This window comes from Coloeus monedula, assembly GCF_965178545.1.
Source record: "Coloeus monedula genome assembly, chromosome: 2".
NCBI lineage: Eukaryota > Metazoa > Chordata > Aves > Passeriformes > Corvidae > Coloeus > Coloeus monedula.
In genome coordinates, this window is record NC_138782.1 from 105082569 (window position 1) to 105102785 (window position 20217).

Genomic DNA, 20217 nt, shown 5'->3' on the forward strand with positions numbered 1-20217 from the left:
TGTGCCACCTCAACTGTGCTTTTTAGGCACCTATGGCATTTTCACAAATTATTTTTCATTCTCTGTCACACAACTGATTCCCTTTTGCGAACAGAACTCTTTAACGTTAGAACTCAATTTGCAGTTTGAATTATCAGCATTTTCCTCACCATCATACAGCAGAGGCCAGGGCTGCAGCACGGCAGGTCCCATGCAAACACAGGGAGAAAGCTGCTGGTAACCTACGCACGGCACAAAGCGCTGGCCAGGGAGATCCTTCTAATTTGTTGTTTGATGGGCTGGGAAGTGGTAGTGCCGGGAAAGCTGAAGGACATGAAATGTGCAGTAATGGAGACCAGTGCGGTGAAGCTTTAGAAACTACATGGGCAGCAGGGAAGTACGGGGATTCGGGAGAGCTGTAATGGAAAAAATAAACCCCAGTGGCCAAATGAAGCTGACAGCAGAAGGAGCCAAGAGATTCAAGATGATTCTCTGTGTGGACACTTGAGGATGTCACATCTTGAAAAACCAGGGAAGGAACAAATAGAGATAATTCAGCAGGATAAAATGCTTTTTGCTGTCCATATTCTGTGTCAGGGAGGCACAAGGGAGGGGGCAGGGGCGGGTTGGGATAGTGCTGGCAAGGCCAGCAGCCGTGAGAGGCCTGCAGGACCCACGTCTGTCCTGTCCCAGGGGACACAGCTCTGACCCTGACCCTCCCTGGGGACCCAGGTCTTTCCTGTCCCGTCCCAGGCTTTGGGATGCAGAGCTGCCCAGCTGGGGTCAGTGCTGCCACTGCCAGCACAGCCACAAATCCTGCTGGAAATCACAGGGCCAATATGCTTCAGCGGCCATTGGAAAATGAAAACAAGGGCTGGGGACAGGAAAAACCGAAGAACACAAATTTTTAACAGAATATATGTTGTGCCTTGAATGCTTTTAAGAGGCACATGCTGGGCTGGCCCAGGGGAGGCCTTCCAACACCAATGGATGCAATGATCAATCACACTGACCCTTCATGGGTTTTGGGAGGCGGTTTAGGGTTATTTTTAATCCCAAATCCTCCATCCGGCAAAGCAGTGCCGTGGACGGGAAGGCACCCGACCCCCTCCCTACCGCATGTGGCACGCAGGACCTCTACGGGAAAACTGGCGTCGGATGCCGGGAATTTGCAGGAACACAGGCGCTTCCCCAGAACGGGAATGCCGGCGGCGGGTGTCGGGAGCCCGCGGGCACAGGGCTGCTCCCCGGAACGGGAATGCCGGCGGCGGGTGTCGGGAGCCCGCGGGCACAGGGCTGCTCCCCGGAACGGGAATGCCGGCGGCGGGTGTCGGGAGCCCGCGGGCACAGGGCTGCTCCCCGGAACGGGAATGCCGGCGGCGGGTGTCGGGAGCCCGCGGGCACAGGGCTGCTCCCCGGAACGGGAATGCCGGCGGCGGGTGTCGGGAGCCCGCGGGCACAGGGCTGCTCCCCGGAACGGGAATGCCGGCGGCGGGTGTCGGGAGCCCGCGGGCACAGGGCTGCTCCCCGGAACGGGAATGCCGGCGGCGGGTGTCGGGAGCCCGCGGGCACAGGGCTGCTCCCCGGAACGGGCGCGCTTGGCGGGAGCGCTCGTGCCGCGCCGCACGCACCGCGGGGGGAGGGGAAAGGCGGCGGCCCCGCCCCCCCGCGCGCGGGCATTCCCGGCCGCCGCCCCGCCCCCGACCTTTCCCCCAGTTTCCAGCGCGCGCTCCCCCGCCCCTGCCGCCCCGCCCCTCCCCGCCTTCCCGCCGGCCGTGCCCACGCGCCGCCCTTCCCGCCGGCACGCCGCGATCACGCCGCCCGCCCGCGCTCATTGGCCGAGCGCGGGCCGCGGCGGGCGCTGATTGGCCGGGGCCGTCCCCCCCCCCCCCCCCCGCGCTGCTTGGCGCAGGCTGCGCTCCGAGCGCTCCCCCAGCGCGCGGCCGCGCCGCGCCCGGCGGGCGGGGCAGGAGGAGGCGGCGCCGCCGGGTGCCGCTGCCGCCGCTGCGTGCGCGCCGCTGCCGCCGCTGCCGCTCCCCGGGCGCACCGCTGCCATCGCCGCCCGCCCGAGCCGCGCCATGCACGGCTCGCCCTGCTCGGACATGGAAGATGCGCCCGCGGTGAGCACCGGCCGGGCGGACGGAGGGAGAGAAGGGAAGAGCGGGTGGCGGGGGTAGTACTGTACCCAGTACAGCCCGGGCACGTGCTCGGTGCCGGGCAGAGTGCGGGGACCGTCGCCACCTCAGCAGGGTCCGCTACTCGCCCTGCGGGGAGCGGCTTGGTCGGTCAGCGGGGACGGGGTGGCTGTGCCAGGACAGAGCCCTCAGCAGCGGGTGTTGCTCCGGTCACCTGCCGGGAATGGGGGTCGCCCTCCCGAAGCGACCGTGTGGGGGCGGCGGCAGGGTGGGAGGTGCCCTCCGCCTCCTCCTCCTCTTTCCCTTCGCGCCATCCTCCCCTCGGCGGCACCGCCCGGCCGGGGGCAGCGGCTGTGGGGAGGGGAGCGGGCGGGGGCGAACGCGGCTCTGGCGGGCGGGCGGGCGGAGGCGCTGCCCTGCGGGGTGACCCGCGCTGCCCGCACGGCAGTGCCCGCCCGTTCCCCTTGCGCCCTCACTACCCGCACGTCCTTGCTCGCTGCTCCCAATTGCCCGGGAGCGACCCGCCCTGCCCGCCCGCCATGCTCCCTGCCCGTGCCCCATCCTTCCCGCCAGCGACCCGCCCTGCCTGTCCCCATCCTGCCCACAGCCCGTGCTACCCGCGCCTCCTGCCCGTCCCCATCCTGCCTGCAGCCCGCGCACGTAGTTCCCGGCGGGGTGATGTGAGGACAGGCGCCCGGCGCGGCTGGCCATTTCCCTGGCAGCAGCCGGGGAGCCCGGGCTGCAGCGCTCGTCTGCAGAAAGAGCTTTTTTTGTGAGGTTTTTTTTTGGATTTCGGGGTTTTTTTGAGGAAGCGAGGCACTTTTTTTTTTTTTTTTCACATTTCTTTACGGAGAGCTACTCGTCTGAAACATAAGGCTGGAAAAAATAAACCCGCTGTTTGCAGGCGCACTTAGAGGAACACTGGCAGACTCAGCTCAGTGCAGAGCGTCGCCTGGCGTGGCCCCGGTGTGACAGGCGGTTGGGGTCCAGGCTTGCAGGCACACATCGTGTTTTCCTCTAATTTTTCAATGGAAAATTATCCGTTTTTCAATGGGAATTCTTAGAAGTCTCTCTCCAAGCTGTTAATCACTTTTACCTCTTCCAAACCCCTGAATCTTGATATCTCCATGCCTGGTACCTCGTGTTTTAGGTGAAAGTCCTCTATGAGTATGGTACCAACATTTTTGATCCATTATATTTAGCATGTTTGCTTCCACATCCCTAGAGTGTAGACAGTGTCACACAGCTTTACATCTTTGTGACACTGAATAAGGATTGAATAAGGATCATCCTACATTACTTAACTCAGTAACAAAACTCATTGACTTAAGTGCTGTCACCCATTGAGAAGAATTCCTTCTAGGGCTTGAGGCCATGCTAATGGTGTGGTGTTGCCTTTTGAGTTAAAACCTTTTTCCTGCAGTATATAAACACTCTGTGTAACAGCAGTAGGCTCAAGAGGCTTGGTCCATGCTTCTGAATCCCAGCCTTCAAGTTAGTTGGTGTGTCTAAAGACTGGAAGAGTTTGGATGCCTAGTTTGAGACTGAACTGGCGTGTGAGTAATAAACCACGAGTGCAGCATAGCTTTTGGAGCCACTGCCAAGCACTGTGAGAGCTTTATGAAGTTTGGATATCCTTTTGTAGAGAAGTCAAGTGTTTTGCATGTATACACATGCACGCACAAATACTCTGTGATGCTTGCAATTGGAAACAAATCAGTGTGATTACATTTGTCTTCATGTTACTCAGAGTGCATTTAAGATACCTAGCACCTATCAGACCTTTCTAAAGTACAATACAAATAGTTGCCACTGCACTTTGAAGACTATTTTCCTTCCATCCTTTCCCCATCCTGGCTTCCCTATTAAAAATAAGATTAAAATTCTTTTGTGATGTGCAGTACTCCAAGTCAATGATCATACCTTAAAGCATCTTACTGACAGCTGAAATTTATTTTATAAATGTTTCCAGAATGAGATTAGTGCCAAATAGCAGTTGTCTTTTAAAGGATTCAGGAAACAGCCTTGTTTAAACAGGGTTGGAAGTCAGCATTTTCCTCTTTTTTGCTTGTGTGCAAGCATGGGATGTGTTTATTCAGAGCAGTGTAATCCAGGAAAGTAAGCTTGGAAATGTGAGCCACACACAGATACCTGTTCTTTTCCTGGAAAATCACACGTCTTCCTTTTTTTAATTTTTTTTTTTAAGAGAAGGGATTGTGGAGACAAGCTGCAGGGGGGAAAGTGAGAGTTGAGCCAGTTGGTAAAAGGCTTGCCATGGGCATGGGATCTGTTTCAGATGACCTTCATTGTGAGCAGACAGTGTGTGGGTGGTGTGGGCTTTGTATTCTGACTTGTCCTAATAGCCAGTAATGTGATTACACTCAGGTTGACATTGTGGACATCTATGAGTCTATCCGTGAACGGCAGCGTCATGACAGTGAAAGGTCTACCTGCAGCACCTTGGAGCAGAACGACATTGAAGCCGTTGAAGCCCTTGTTTGTATGAGCTCCTGGGGTCAAAGATCACAGAAAGGTGACATATTAAAGATAAGGCCCCTCACGCCCTTCTCAGATTCTGGGGATTTCACAATGCACGCCGAGGCTACGGCTGAATTACCAAAGGACTATCTATCGACACTGGTAAGAAAAACATGAACACAAAATAAATATGCCCAACACCTGAATGCCACATCCGTGCAATGCTTTGACTTGGCTGGAAAAGATAGACTTGCTCAGGTGTCCCTTTGTGTGTGTGCACAGAATAGTGAGGTGAACATGTTGAGTTTAGGGTTTTCTTTCTGTCTCTGGTTTAGCAAATACAGGGGTTTTTGTTAAATTTAGGTGTGAAAGCCTTTGCTGACAGGTTATTTGATTTGACAGAGATGTCAAGATAGCTGTTGTAGGTTTCTTGGAGCACTTTGAGTAAGAATGGCAGAGTGAGCCTTGGTGATTTGGTATCAACATATCTGCAGACACTGTATAAAAAAAGGCCCTTGACGACATTATGCTTCACTGGTCATTGTAAGAGAAAGTACACGTTACCATTATGAAATAGGGAATTTAATTAGTTTCTGTACTATGTGTTTGTACATGTAGTCAGTTATTTCTCCAGACATTGGTCTATTCCAGCTGACTAATGTTGGTTGAATCCACTTTTTTTTTTCTTTTGTTTCAATTTATATTACAACAAAAGTAAGTATTAAAAAATGGCTTGGTGTCATTAAGGTTTTAGATGGTTAAGGCCCATTTCAACCAGTAGGCTTCTAGTATGCAGCTGCCAGGAAAAAGGGGAATAATAGAGGAAAGAGGCTGAGATAAGAACAGCCTGACAAGGAGCTGCCATAGTATCTCCTGCTGCTCAGTGTTGACACTGTCTCTTGAGCAGCACAGGAGATACCTTTCAGTGGTAAAGGAGGAAGGAGAGGTGATGCAGGAAGACAGCATAGAGAGAAATGGATGAATAAGGAGGGAGAGAGCAGTTTCATTTGTCTTTATCTTAGAAATAGCCATGAGATGATGAGGGAAAAGATCTAGGGCTTGCTGGGAGCTTGAAATGGAAAGGTACAGTATTGCTATCTATTGCTGGTCTGTTTATTCTGCTCATAGCCTCTTACAGCTGTGCCCATTCTGAGGGGGAAGGAATGAAAGACTTTTTTGTAGTGCAGTGATTGCAGTGTTTTATGCAGGTTTACAACTGCCTCATTGCCTTCCTTTTATTAATATGCTTTTGAGCATCATCAGAATGGCCATGAGATGAGGCAATGTAGTGTCCTGGTTTTGGCTGGGATAGAGTTAATTCTCTTCCTAGTAGCTGTCACAATGCTGTGTTTGTGATTTAGGATGAGAATCATGCTGGTAACACAGTGATGCTCTAGTTGTTGCTGAGCAGTGCTTACCCCAGGTCAAGGACTTTTCAGATTCCCATGCTCTGCCAGTGAGGAAGTGCACAAGAAGCTGGGAGGTAGCACGGCCAGGGCAGGTGATCTGAACTGCCTAGAGGGATATTCCATACCACAGAGTGTCATGCCCAGCATAAAAACTGGAATGACCAGTGCTGTTGGGAAGGACCTGGACATTGGTTAGTGGGTGGTGAGCAACTGTGCTGTGCACCACTTGTTTCTCTTGGGTTTTATTCTTCTCTCTTTGTTATCTCCCTGTAATAGTAATTACAATTGTCGTTAATATATTTTACTTTATTTCCGTTATTAACTTGTTCTTACGTCAACACATGAGTTTTTTCTTTCTGTTTCTCCTCCATGACAGATCTGACCAGAATGTTTTGAAACAAATTTGTTACCAGGATTCATTTTATTAGTTTAATAGTTGTTGATCACAGTGTTGAATTATTTGGTATCAGTTGTGTTATGTAACAGTTTACTTGCTGTGTATGTTTCCTCTTGTGTTGTGGTGTCATCTCTGGGGGCTGGGCTAAGGTTATCATTTTATTGCACTTCGTAACACTGGATTATGAAAGAACAGAACTGCTGGCCTTGAAACTAATCTGGTTTTCATACTCTCAGCACCTCTCTCATCACCTCTGTACTTGGGGAACCATCTATTAGAAACTGCTAATAATGGCATCTTTTACCTTTTTGCCTCAGAAAGCCAACCTGTGTAGAAGACACACACAGTCTTCCCCTTCTGCTCCAGGCATGGGAATTTTGAAAATTTTGAATATCCTTAGGATGTTGAAACCAGCATGGTCTGTGAATGACAAGGAACTGTGAACATGGTTCAGGTCTTGTTTAGGGTTAAGCAACTGTTTGTGGCTGCTCAGACTGTGGCATCATGCACTGTGACTACTCAGACCCCAGCAAGGGATGATGCAGCTGAGCCAGAGGATGAGCTTGTGCCCTTATCAGTTGTCCTTGTACACAAGAAGAAATGGACATGAAAGTCAGCTCATTTAGTAAAGGGGGATGAAGCAGGGCCATCACAAAAACTGGAGGAAGAGGCAGAACAAAAGGTTCTGGATCCCTATCCCTGAGGGAGCTGTGGGATACGTGAAAAGGTTTCAGCTGCCATCCAGTTGTGCGCATTATCACCTGGCTGCTCCAATGGGGCTAGTAGTCTGGAATTAGGAGATGGGGAAGCCAAGCAGTTGGGATGACTTCCTAGGGAAGAGAGCATTGACAAGGTGATAGGAAAAATGACACAAGTCTTCAGCCTCTGGAGGCAATTCTGTCAAGTGCGAGGGAAAGGTATCTCTTCAGGAAAGAGATTATGTCACCCAGGCAGGTGGGCCACTGTGGGGAGAGATAACTGGTACCTGAGGGAATTAGCTGTACCAGAGGGGATTTCTTATGACATGAGCAAGGCACAGTCACCCACAGATCCAGATGAAGTCAGTGTGCACAACCCATGACTGAAATTTGAACCATTTGCCATGGACTGATCCAGTTCCGAAACACCTGCAATATATTGGTGATACCAATACAGCGCCAGAAGTTTTTGAGAAAGGGAAGACAGTAGTCCAAATCCCTCTGAGAGCTGCCATAAAACAAAGTAAGGTCTAGGAACCTGCACAGGAGATCCAGTTTTTAAGAATAAAATAGCAAGGTGGATGTCATCAGATCCCAATGGATTTGATTAGCAAAATAACAGCTACGTTTCTAGCAACTAGTAAGAAAAACACAACCTTTGGTAGGCATTGTGGGTTTTTGGAGAATGCACATTCCGAATTACAGTCTGATTGTCAGCCCTCTCTGTCAAGTGACCCAGAAGAAGAATGATTTCAAATGGGGCCCTGAACAACAACAAGCCTTTGAACAAATTAAACAGGAGATAATTCATGCAGAAAATTAACTCTGTCCCAGCCCTTTGGCCAGTCCAGGCAGGACAAGATACAAAAAATGTGCTCTACCTTGCAGCCAAGGAGAATGGCCCTACCTGGAACCTCTGGCAGAAGGCACCATGCGAGAATTGGGTCAACCTCTAGGATTTTGGAGTCAGGGGTACAGAGGATCTGAAGCCTGCTGTACTCCCAACTGTAAAAGAGATACTGGCAGCTTGCGAAGAAGTTCCAGCTGCTTTGGGAGTGATTGGTACTGAAGCACAGCTCCTCCTCGCTTCCTGACTGCCGGTGCTGGGCTGGGTGTGCAAAGGATGGGTCTTGCACATCATGTAGCTGATGCTGTGTGGAGTCAGTGGGTCTTGCTGGCTACACTGGGAGCTCAAATTGGAAATCCCAGTCATCGTGATTACTTCCAAGACTCCTGAGACTGGCCAGAGAGCAGAGATTCCAGGATGCCACCTGAGGAGGAGGTGACATGAGCTGAAGAGACTATTGTGTAATAAGATATCAAAAAATCAGAAACAATATGCCTTGTTTGATGACTCCTGCTGGATTGTAGGAAAGCACTGGAGATGCAAAGTTTCTGTATGGAGCATCTTACAAAAAATTACAGAAACTGCTCAAGGAGAAGGTAAATCGAGTCAGTTTGCAGAGGTGAAAACTGGCTTTAGACACTGCTGAACAAGAAAAACAGCCAGTGCTTTATCTCTGTACTGATTCACGGGTGATGGCAAATGCCCTGTGATGGTGGTTGCAGTGATGGAAGCAGAGCAGAGGTAAACCCATCTGGGCTGCGGCCTTGTGGCAAGATACTGCTGCCTGGGTGGAGACCCTGGCTGGGAAGGTACGTCACGTAGATGCTCATGTACCCAAGAGCTGGGCCACTGAGGAACATCAGAACAACCAACAGGTGGATCAGGCTGCTAAGATTGAAATGGCTCAGGTGGATCTGGATTGGCAACACAAGAGTGAATTATTTATTTCCTCGTGAGCCCATGGCATCGGAGGCCATCAAGGAAGAAATGGAACATGTAGATGGGATGGTCAAGGGGTGCACTTGACCATGGACACTACTGTAGGGCTATCCATAACTGTGAAACATACATTTCAGTTACTCAAGCTGAGCAGTTTAAAGTCTCTTTGGTGGGGAGGACAATTGCTGAAATAATATATGGGGAGACCTGGCAGATGGACTCTATCACACTCCCACAAACCCACTAAGGCAAGCACCGTGTGCTTATGATGGTGGTAGCAACCACTGGATAAGTGGAAACCTATCCCACGCCCCATGCCACCACCTGGAGCACTGTCCTGGGCCTTGGAAAGCAAGTCTTACGGCAACATGGCACCCCAGAAAGAATTGAGCCAGACAAGGGGACTCATTTCCAAAACAACCTCATAGACACCTGGATTGAAGAGCATGGCATTGAGTGGGTTTATCACATCCCTATCATGCACCAGTCTCCAGGAAAATTGAATGATGGAATAGACTGTTACTGAGAGCAGTGGGTGGTGGGACCTTCAAACAATGGGATACACGCTTAGCAAAGGCCACCTGGGCAGTCAGCACTAGAGGATCTGCCAGCCCAAGCAAAACTTTTACATACTGTGGAAGGGGGATAAAGTCCCTGTAGTGCACAGAAATAAGACTCCGGGGAAAACAATCTGGGTTATTCCTGTGTCAGGCAGTGACAAACCCATCCATGGATTGCTTTTGCCCAAGGACCTGGGTGCACTTGGTGGGTAATGTGGGAGGATAGGGAAGTCCACAGTTTGCTTCCAAGGGATGTGGATTGTATGAGAATAGCCAGTGATGTGGATTGTATGATGTTAGTTGCCATATAACACTCATGTCACCACTGCTGAGGTGGCTACGTGCAACATCGAGAGTATTATGGGAGGAATCACCCAGATGAAGGAAGACCAGGCTTCGATGAAACTGGACAAACACAGCGATGGAATGAGAGCTGACTTCAGCAGGCAGCAATCCTGCCTAACACACCATTTTTCCTGTCCTAAAGGGACTGCTATGAGATGGAGCCCAAAGTGATGCATAAATGAACTCAACAGATGTTTTAGTGGGATGGCCCACAGACTAAGGGAATGATACTTGTATCAAAAGACAGAAAAAGTGATGGTGGTTAATTGGGATGTATTGAAAAGCGTGGGCATGGTATAAATGGCATAGAATATGGGGTGGGTATTGTCCTGTTTTCAGCTGGGATAGAGTTAATTTTCATCCTAGTAGCTGGTACAGTGCTGTATTTAGGATTTAAGATGAGAATAGTGCCACATATTGATAACACACTGATGTTTTAGGGTAAGCACTGCTCAGTAACAATTAAGTCAAGGACTTCTCAGTGTTTCCAGCTCTGCCAGTGAGAAGGAGAAGCTGTGAGAGAGCATGGGTAGGACACTGCTGACCAAACTGGCCAAAGGGATATTGCGTACCATAGAGCATCATATTCAAGTGTATAAACTGGAGGGAGGTGGCCAGAAGGGGCCGATCACCACTTGGGGCCAGGCCAGGTGTGTGGTGAACAGTTGTACTGCATATCATTTGTTTCTCTTGGGCTTTATTTCTCTCTCTCTCTTTTTGTTATCTCCCTTTTTATTGCAATTAGTATTTTTATTATTGCATTTTCCTGTATTTGAATTATTAACTTGTTCTTATCTCAACCTATAGGTTTTACCTTTTTCTGATTCTCCTTCCCATCCATCTGGGGGTGGAGGATGAGTGAGTGAGTGGCTTCATGGGACTTGGTTGCCATCTGGGATTAAACCACTGCAGTATACTTTAATCACTTTGTCCTAAGAGGCATATTCTGAGATGCTGGGGGAGGGGTTGTAATTTTACTTTTCAGAGTAAAGATAGGGGAAAACCGTGCTATGGAATTACACTGATCCATGCTGGTGTGGGGTTTTTTTGCAGTGCATGACTCCTCCGCACAGCCCTGACTTCGTGGAGATGTCGGCAGCTACGCTCCTCTCCTCACAAGTCACTTACTCCAAACCAAGGACTGTCATGGCAAACACAGCTGCCTGCTCAGTCACATCAGCGACCGGTGCCTCTCCCATAACCAAGCCATCCGTTCTCAGTGTGGGGCAACAGTGCAGTCAGAAGCCAGTGATCTCTGAATCCTGCACACCTCAGCCTTGCAGGGCCATGGCAACAAGTGTCATACGTCACACAGGTGATAGTTCTGCTTACCATCACATTCCTGCTGCGCAAGAGAAAACAAAGGTAACTTCAGGTTACAGCACTTCCAGAGATTGGTATGGAGTGGATGACCGAAAACATTCCAGACTGCCACAGGACATGTGTGCTGCGGATGATTTAATCAACAAAACCTCTCCAGTACATCAGCCTTATGCACATGACTCCAGTGATATTGTGACCAATAAAGGGCAACTACCAGTCCGGCCTGTTTCGCCACAAGCCCACTTACCAAAGAATTGTGACAGTGACTTGCAAAAAAGAGCTACCCCAGTGACACCTGCCCCTGTCTCAAGCCCCCAGGTTCTCTGTCAAATGATCCCTTTAAATGGACAAAGCAGCATGATCAATGCGTATGTCAAGCCTTCAACTCCAGCACTCTCAACTCCCATGAAGCCTATTTTACCGCAGACAGCCCCGCTCTCCCAGCCTGTACTCATGGGACCTTCTGTGCCTCAGGGGACTGTGATGTTGGTTCTTCCGCAGCCCGCTGTCACGCAGACACCGCAGTGCCCGCAGACCGTGGTGACTGTTGGCAGCACCAAGTTACTGCCCCTCGCTCCTGCTCCCATGTTCATCGCTTCTGGCCAGACCTGCGCCCCCCAGCTGGACTTCTCCAGGCGGAGGAATTATGTTTGTGACTTCCCTGGGTGCAAGAAAACCTATTTCAAAAGTTCCCACCTCAAAGCGCACCTTCGCACCCACACTGGTGCGTACGAGAGGGCTCTGGCACTGCTTGTGTTGGGATGCTGAAATGCACGTTTTTTGTGGGAGGGGGGTGGGAAAGGGAAGAAGCAGGTGGCAGGGAAGCTTCTGCTCGTATCAGGGATGGAAGGAATGTTCATTCTCTGTGGACAAGCAAAACAAGACATACTTTGTTCTCAGACCTCAGCTGACCTTGTAGTGTTAGCTGAATTTCACAGGCTTTAGCTGGAGTGAAGCTTTGCTGTTTGTGTGCGTGTGTTTAGATGTAAGTGGAATCCTGCCATCTGGACTAGATTGAAATGAGTTCTGCGAGTCCCTTGTTTTGGGGCATGGAAAGGTCTGGTGTAAGCAAAGCATAGTACAGGTAGTTGGTCTTAATTGTTACATGAGTAAAAGAAAAGGGAAACTCAGAAGCTGCCTTTTTTTGTTGTTGTTGTTTTTTGGTTTTGTGTGGGTTTGGTTGGTTGGGTTTTTTGGTTTGTTTTTTTTTTTTTTGTTCCCCCAGAGTTTTGTTTAGGCTAAATGGGAATGCACTGAGATTTTGGGCTGCTGTGTTAGGAAGTATAGCTGCCACAGGAATGTAACTGTTTATTCAGTTACAGAAGGGAATTTTAGAGGTAAATGGAAATTAATTGTTATTAATATGAACTGATTTGCTCCATAAAATTTGGTCAGTGTGGAAACAGTATACATGTGTTTTACTTACACTTTTCCTGGTTCCATGATCTTGTTAAATTAAAACTAACTTCGACTTCTGAGGGATTATTTTTGGTGTTGAAGGATAGGCATAGTAGGAGATTGGTACAGGATAGTTCTGTCTATTTTTGGTTTTCCTTGACTTTTTTCCCCTACCTGCTGTGATCAGTCACTGGTTTATTGGATGTCAGCTTGTGTGATGGGATTTGCATTAGTTTGCCAGCTTGTCTTTACAGTTCCTTTGGGGAAAGGCTTAACCTCTACATGAAGCTGATAATTCTTGTAAACCATAGTTCAGAAGTAGAATGATGCTTCTGTTTCTGGCTTGAGAGGCTGCTGAATTAAACCTGGTGCTCCAGGATAAACAGACTATCAGCAAGTGCCTCGCTTTGTGCACATCTGGGTGCTGATCCATAGGGAGCCTGTGTGTGTCCCTGTATCATCATTAAGACATCAATGGGAGGTGAAACACACTGATCCCTTGCTAGCCAGTTCACATTACAGGATCAGGAGGAAGAGTAGTTCAGCTTTCTTATTCTACCTTTCCCCTGCATGCTGACTAGCTAGGTGAGAGCACATCCAGCAGACACAGACTTTTCTCTCAACGCCTGAAATATGAACACTCCTATGGGGCTTCCTTTCTGCAGGCCCCTTGTCTTCCGCTCCCAAGTGTCCCCATAAATTTGGGCCATGTGGTAGATGCTTATCTGGAGCTCTGTGGGAGTTGCAGGCAGTAGTTGCAGTTGTGGTTGTTCAGGACAGGTGGGATGTTCAGCAGTGGCCCAGGATGAGCAGCGGCTGATGTGGGCAGCCTTGCTGACTGCTGCCATCACTGGTCTGTGGTTCTGAGCTGGCAGGACAGGCTGTGCCTCAGGAGTGCTTGCTGGGGTGTGTTTGCGTGCAGGACTGGATGACTGGAGCAGCAGGACCCTTAGGCTCCATTCCAGGCTTCCTGTTTGCCTGCAGTATTTGTGGATGACATGCTGCAGCCATAGAGATGTGGAGACACAGGGATGGGGGAAGGGGCTTGCTTCTAGTTTAGTCAGTGGATAAGGCATCTTTATGAAGGATTTGTATCTTTAAACTGGGATTTTGGACAGCTGAAAAACCAGACTTGATTAAAGAACACTTAAAAGAGATACAAGGGAATAAGTAGAAACGATACCTATTATTTTTCTCTGGAACAGAACTTGAGCTTAAGCTTGTGTTGACTGCACACGTGAGCAGTTCTGTGAAACTTGTTGGTTTTTTCAAGGCAGGTTTTAATTTAGTTCTTTGATAAAACTGCAGCACAGCTTCGCAAAAGTAACACAGGCTTCCTTTATGTCCTGCAGGAGAAAAACCTTTCAGCTGCAACTGGGACGGCTGTGACAAGAAGTTTGCCCGCTCGGATGAACTGTCACGGCACCGCAGAACGCACACGGGGGAGAAGAAGTTCGCCTGTCCCGTGTGCGAGCGCCGCTTCATGCGCAGCGACCACCTGACGAAGCACACCCGCCGCCACATGACCACCAAGAAAACCCCCAGCTGGCAGACAGAGGTTGGCAAACTCAGCAGAATTGCCACAGCAGAGAAACCCAAGAGCAGCAGCGCTCTGAGTATGCTCATCCCCGTGCCATCACCTGTCTGCCAGGGCTAGAGTGAAGAAGCACCTTCTCTGCAAACTTTCTGAAGATCAGGAAGAGCTCCAATGGCAACAACAGAATGGGCAATGGTTTTTGTTTTCCCCATGTTTATGCATACTTTAGTTTCCTGCAGTTTAGGTCCTCTGTTGATAGTGCTATGTGAGAAATCTGTCATATTTCCTCATCCCTTCCCTGTTTGTTTTTTTTCAGTACTTGGGCAATTGCAATCACCAGCACTTCAGGAAAGTAGAACTCTTTGGAAATTATTTTGGCAATAGGTTAAAAAAAGTTACTTGTAATGCTTGCTGTTAATATTTTGATGGACAGTAAAACAGGGTGGTTTTTAATTTTTATACTACTATTTTCTATACCAAATATATTTTCTATTTGTTCATTTTGGTCTTGTTATGCAGGCAAATTACCTGCACTAGTAGGGCTGTGCTGGATGAGACCCAGAGTTTTGAAAACTCCTTTTCAGTAAACCTAAACAATTGCATTCAGACTGTTTTGTAAACACTTAGTATTTGGTAACTCCTACTGGTTGGTGTTTTCATACTTGCAGCTCCTGATCCTGCAATAGGCTAGTGCCATTGCACCCTCTTATGCAGGTGACATTGGAGATCAAAGTGCATCAGTCATTTTTAAAACAAACCAAACCAGAACGACTTAATTTGAGAATACAAGTGTTGAAATCCTCAACGTTTTATGAATTCATACCCTTTGCAAGTAGAAGCCAATGTGGCTTTTGGTAGAAGCACTCCCGAGTCCACACTCCACTGGAGCAAAGTTTGGAGGAGCCAGACTGCTCTGATGGAGGTAGAAGCACAAACACTGTTGAGAAATTTTGACACTAAAAGTTAAGCTTTATTTCTGGTCCTATAAACCAACATATCAAAGTAAACTGAAAAATGCAAAAATGGCAAGATAGCCCATGAAAAATTAGTGGGTCTCTATATTTTTCTGAGTAGAGGAGAAATAGAAAATTAAAGGGTTTTTTTGTATTGTGGATGCTTGTGCACCTTATATGAAATTGTTCAAGGCTTTCTTTTACCTGTATCAAAGCACCAGAGGAAGTACTAATTGTGTCCTGAGTTAAGAAATAGCCACCACGTCAACTTGATGATGCTCTTCATGTGGCCTTATACTTCTCCATAGTACTTTGTATAAAATCACCCTTTTCTATTAAACAATATGCTCTCCCTGTTGAATGGATTTTCTTTTACACAAAGTGTAATGCTAGTTGAGAAGTGGAAGCAGTGGCTGCAGGAGTGCTGTGTTGTACTGGCATGGTATGAGTAACAAAATGCCCGTAGCACAATTGGACTGCTCCGTTCCCCTGGTGCGGAAGGAGTGTGTATGTCCTGTAGCACAGCTGACAGGAGAGCAAAGCACCAGGTGTTTTGCTGAGAGGCAGCTCCCCACTGAATTAAATATTTCTGGAGTGTTTACTCTTTCTGGACTCTTCTGCCTTCAGCCACTCCTGCACTGAGGCTTAATTGAGCACTGAGGATTGTTTTTCCTGTATGCGTCAAATGTGGATACCTAGGAATGCACTGTCTCTTTTACTGCTTTGTTCTGAAATCCTGGTCTTGCTTCGCAGTGTGGGCACAGCATGGATCTCATCTGTGTAAGTGCTGACTTGCCGATCTCAGCTGGCACTCGCCTGGAATTGGCAGAGACCTGTTTCAGTTAAAGCTATTCATTATTTTTTACACTAAAGTCTGTAGTTATATAAGTAAGTTTTCAAACTGCACTAAATTGGAGTATTGTGCTAAGTGTACTGAAGTTTTTGTGCCTGACCTTTCAAAGGCCCACACCCTGTTCACTGACACGTGCTGTAATCCCACTGACCCCAGCGTACGTGCCAGTGAGTGTGTGTGTGGAGCTTGCTTTGGACTCTCCAAAGGGCTCAGCTGGAACCTCTTTTCCTGGTGAAGTGGATCCGTGTAGTGTTGCTGTTCTCTGTTGCTACCCAGTTTTCCGAGTTTCTGTGGTGAACAAAGAGATGTTGCTGCTCTTACTTTTTTGTTTGGTTTTTTTCTCAGAAATACCTTAGAACAAGAAGTCTGGCTTTTGGATGCTGTTTTTGCATGCTTTTAACCAGGGGAAGCATGTCCTGTCTCAGTTCAGTAGCCAGTTTAGTACTTCATTTTTTTTACAGACTAACCATTTATGGTGCTCACCTGAGAAAACAGTTTGGAAACTCGTGTCATAATTATATAAATTGTTATGTTGTTGCATCACGGGGGGGGGGGGAAACAGTGGACTGGAGAATACAGACTTTTAAAAAGTGTGTCATGTATGTGTGTCATGATGTGGAAAAGCAACTGCTCCCTCCTTGTTTGGGTGTACCTGGCCTGCAATTCCTGGCAGCCCATTCTGGGATGTGTGGATTGTTCTCTTGTGGATGTGCATGAATAGCTGTGCCGTGGTGTGGCTGTGTCTGCTCTGTCTGTTCCTTCCTGCTGTGTAAGGGTTATTTATGGATTAAGCATGACTGGCATAGCTGCTGTCTTTGCACTTTACTGCCTGAACTCTATCGTTCAGTCTTTTTATTTTGAGCCTATATTTTAAGGAAATGGAACTGCATTTTTGTACGTGTTTTTAACTTTTATTAAATAAAATGTATGTAACGTGACTGGTTTTAAGTCATAAAAAAATCATGAATTTTCAGGTTTCATAGGCGTCCACTCCAGAACTATGTGAATCTTCAGTATTAGGTTGTATGTCTAGGCCAGTGGAAGACTTTGGAGCTTGTTAGTTCACTTATCTGTAAAGGCAGGATTTTTTGGATCCTGTTGGGTGACCAGTGCTCGCTCGATTATGACTTTACACCACTCATCTCGTGTATTTGGTAGAAGGTGCACACTCCCACCAGGGCTTGAGGCGTCTCTGTGCTCTCTGGGAACAAGAGTTCCCAGCTCCACACCACTTCCAGCCCAGCCTCCAGCAGCTGTCAGCAGAAGGGATGTGCTGGGTGCTGCTCTGGTGGTGTTGCAAGCTGTGCATGGAGTGAATGCTGGAAGTAAGGCAGAGATGAGAATTTAACTCAAAAGATGGCTGTGCTAGCCCCAGCTCTTCCTGCCCTGGTGGGGAAGTGGCTCTGGCAGGCTGGGTGTTACCTCCCAGTCTCAGCTGGGAAGGAGGTGTCCAGAGATGGGACAGCAGCAGCAAATACCTACATTTTTCTGCTGTTTCCCTCTGACCAGTTCCTGAGCTGCAGAAAGTATTTCAGCAGGAAGGGAGAAGGTGTAATGATTCCAGCTTTTTGTCACAGCCTTTAACTGTGAGGTGGCTCAGTCTCTGCAGGCAGAGCCCTCAGAGCTACCTGGGAGCAGTGACTCAAGGTTTTGTCCACAGAAGAGCACATTGTTCTTGCAAGTGTGAGGAAGGTGGAAAGAGAGGATCTCATGGATGGTTCTGCTTACTCGTCAGGAGAACAACTGGAAGGGAAAGCTTAGGTGCAGGTTCAATGCTCTGGCAGAATAGCACAAATTCTTCAAAGAGCCCCTGGGCTCTGCAGCTTGCCACAATGCTTTTGTCTCCCAGGGGAAAGATATCCTACCTGTCCCTACTGTTATTTTTCAAGGAAGATTTTTCTGAGCATCCAATTATATCCCTAAGAATACTTGGGGGGTTTTTTTGCTGATTTTTATTTTGTTTCCCTGGCTTTGTTTGTATGAAACATGGCAATGGATTTCACAGTCTGTGCTCACCTTTCTGCTTTTCCTTAGAACCAAGATGTGATCTGAGCTGTTCCATGCAGCCAGGAGGTGCACTCAGAACACATCCTAATGGGGCTGGAGTCTGGAACAGCTTCATCTGGTGAGAGAAAACAGCCTGCACTCAAGGAAGCCTTCCCAACTGCCCCTTTGCTGACACAAGCATTGTTGAGGGCAAGTCTTTCTGTCTTGAAGCCATTCTAAATCCATGAAAAGAAATAATTTTCTTGAGGAAAATGGATTTGTGTTCAAACATGCCTGTTGGCTTAATGCTTCATTTTGCAGAGTGGCATTGCTTGTTACACACACCACCCTGCGTGGTTGTACACCAAACCTTGGGCTGAGCAGCAGCTTGAGTTGCCTTGCAAACCAACGAGCACAGATCCTCTTGAAACCTGGACACTGGAAGAGCGAATCCAGTCTGATGCTGCAGAGGTGGCCTGTGCTGCACGCTTGGTGTGCTCCTCCCACTGAGGCCACAGCTCTGGCTAACTCTCCAGCTGTGAAAGCTGTACTCAACATCCTTCATCTGTCATCTCATGAGCTGAGTCCTACTCCAGGACTGCCTCTGGCTTGAGTTCATCTGCAGGGGTAAATCTTCTGACTGGTTTCGAAGCTTAATCTGTGAGCCCATCTGCCTGTTTACCTTCCGTTCATGTCTGGCAAGGCAGCTTGAGGCAGGCAGGCAGGCTCTGGCTGTGAGAAGGCAAACTTCCATGCGTGCAGCAAGAGTAAATCATGACTCAAAACCCAGCAACCTGCAGGCCAAGGAAATGGTGAAGACAGTCCAGGAGGAAGCTGCAAAGCCTCAGCCATGTCTCACAGTCCAGGCTGTCCTGGGATTCCCTTTCCTGCAGCATGTTAGCACTGAGCCATTTTCTTTCCAGACTGCTTTCATCCTCTGTCAAATACAGTCTTCCTCATTTTCTGCTTCAGCCCTCTGGTGCAGGAGAAGGAAATTGATGGCTTTTATGTCCTGATGTGTGCAGAAAGCAATGGGCACATCTTAAACATGCAGAAAACTCGCAAGAAAGGGAGCATACCCCTTCTTGGGAGAATTTGTCTTAGATGGGAAGAATGCCTTAGGTTTAATTGCTTTTCTTGTAGCATCTCTTGAGTTCAGAGCAACTTCTTTCTGTTGGTTATCACTGCCCAGATTAACCCACTTCACCCTGTGCAAATAATTGCCATGACCTGTGTCCAGAGTGGGGCAAGGGGGAGCCCTGCTGTGGATGTGGTTTGTGCCAGGCAGCTGGTGCTACACCTCCCTGACAAATGTGGTGGGGAGCTCCGTAAGATTCCTGTGGCACAGCTCCAGGCCTGTGGGCCCCTGTTGCCCCCTTGCAGCCCCCCTTGCTGGGGCAGGGGCTCTGTTTCAGCAAGGCTCTCTTGCTCCTTTTGGACTAGTGCAAAATGCAGCATGTAGCATTTGTCTTTGTTAGATGAATAATGTGATTTGGTTAAAAGCAGTGGCCTTTTCCTGGTTTATTAATGGAGATTAACAGTGTCAGCTCAAAAACCATCATCAGCTATCCTGTCTTATGCTGCAGGTATTGAATAGGAGGGCAGTTTCCAAAATGATGAATAGGAGACTCTCCAGAACCCTGCTTAATTCCAGCAAACTGTTTTAGGGGCAGGAAGTACTGGCAAGCTGAATAATTTTTTATCCTTCAAGCAGTTTTGATTTGATGGTGGTTATAAAGAAATACCATGAAAAGGAACTTTCCCATAATTCAGCTGGTAGGATGTCAGCATTCACTCCCTGAAATGAGGCAAAGTGATCTCTATAGTGCAACTGTCCTTTTTCTGAAAAAGCCATTAATTCAAGAAGCTTCTCCTGAAATCTGTCATGGGCACAGCTACTGCTTCCATACTATTATTTACCTACAAATGATCTAGTGTCCTATTTTCCCTCAGCAAAGGGTGCACCAAAAGCAGAGTTACACTGACACCAGGTAATTAAACTGTAATTGTGCCTTGCTGGACACCAGCCCCACTGCCACTATCCCTTTCTGGCGTGCTGCTGGGTGCAGTATGATGCGGGTGGAGGAGCAGAGTCCCCATCAGTTCTTGGGCAGACTGGGAAGCTGGCTGGGTACCACCATCCTGTTCTGCATGGTATGAGAATAAGGCAGATGGCTGTGAGCTGTGTGTGCTGGCTGGCTCTGTGATCTGAGCTCAGTGCTGAGCACTCATCATTTCATGGCACAGGGGAAAGCCTGCAAGACCATGCCACAGTTTGAGGTCCCTCCTTGCATCCCCAAACTTACTTCTTGCACCTTTTCCCTGGTGCAGTGACTGTCCCAGCTGCATCACTCCTTTCTGGACCTTCCTGTGTTCCTGC

At 48.4% G+C, this 20217-nt stretch overlaps 1 protein-coding gene across 1 annotated transcript; it reads left to right on the plus strand.

Moving 5' to 3' along the window:
• Positions 1-1951: 1951 nt before the first annotated feature.
• KLF11 (KLF transcription factor 11) lies at positions 1952-15359 on the plus strand. Its single transcript, XM_082303293.1, has 4 exons — positions 1952-2099; positions 4500-4754; positions 10841-11834; positions 13861-15359. The coding sequence occupies exons 1-4, from the start codon at positions 2058-2060 to the stop codon at positions 14163-14165; spliced, it is 1596 nt and encodes a 531-aa protein (XP_082159419.1). The 5' UTR covers positions 1952-2057; the 3' UTR covers positions 14166-15359.
• Positions 15360-20217: the final 4858 nt, after the last annotated feature.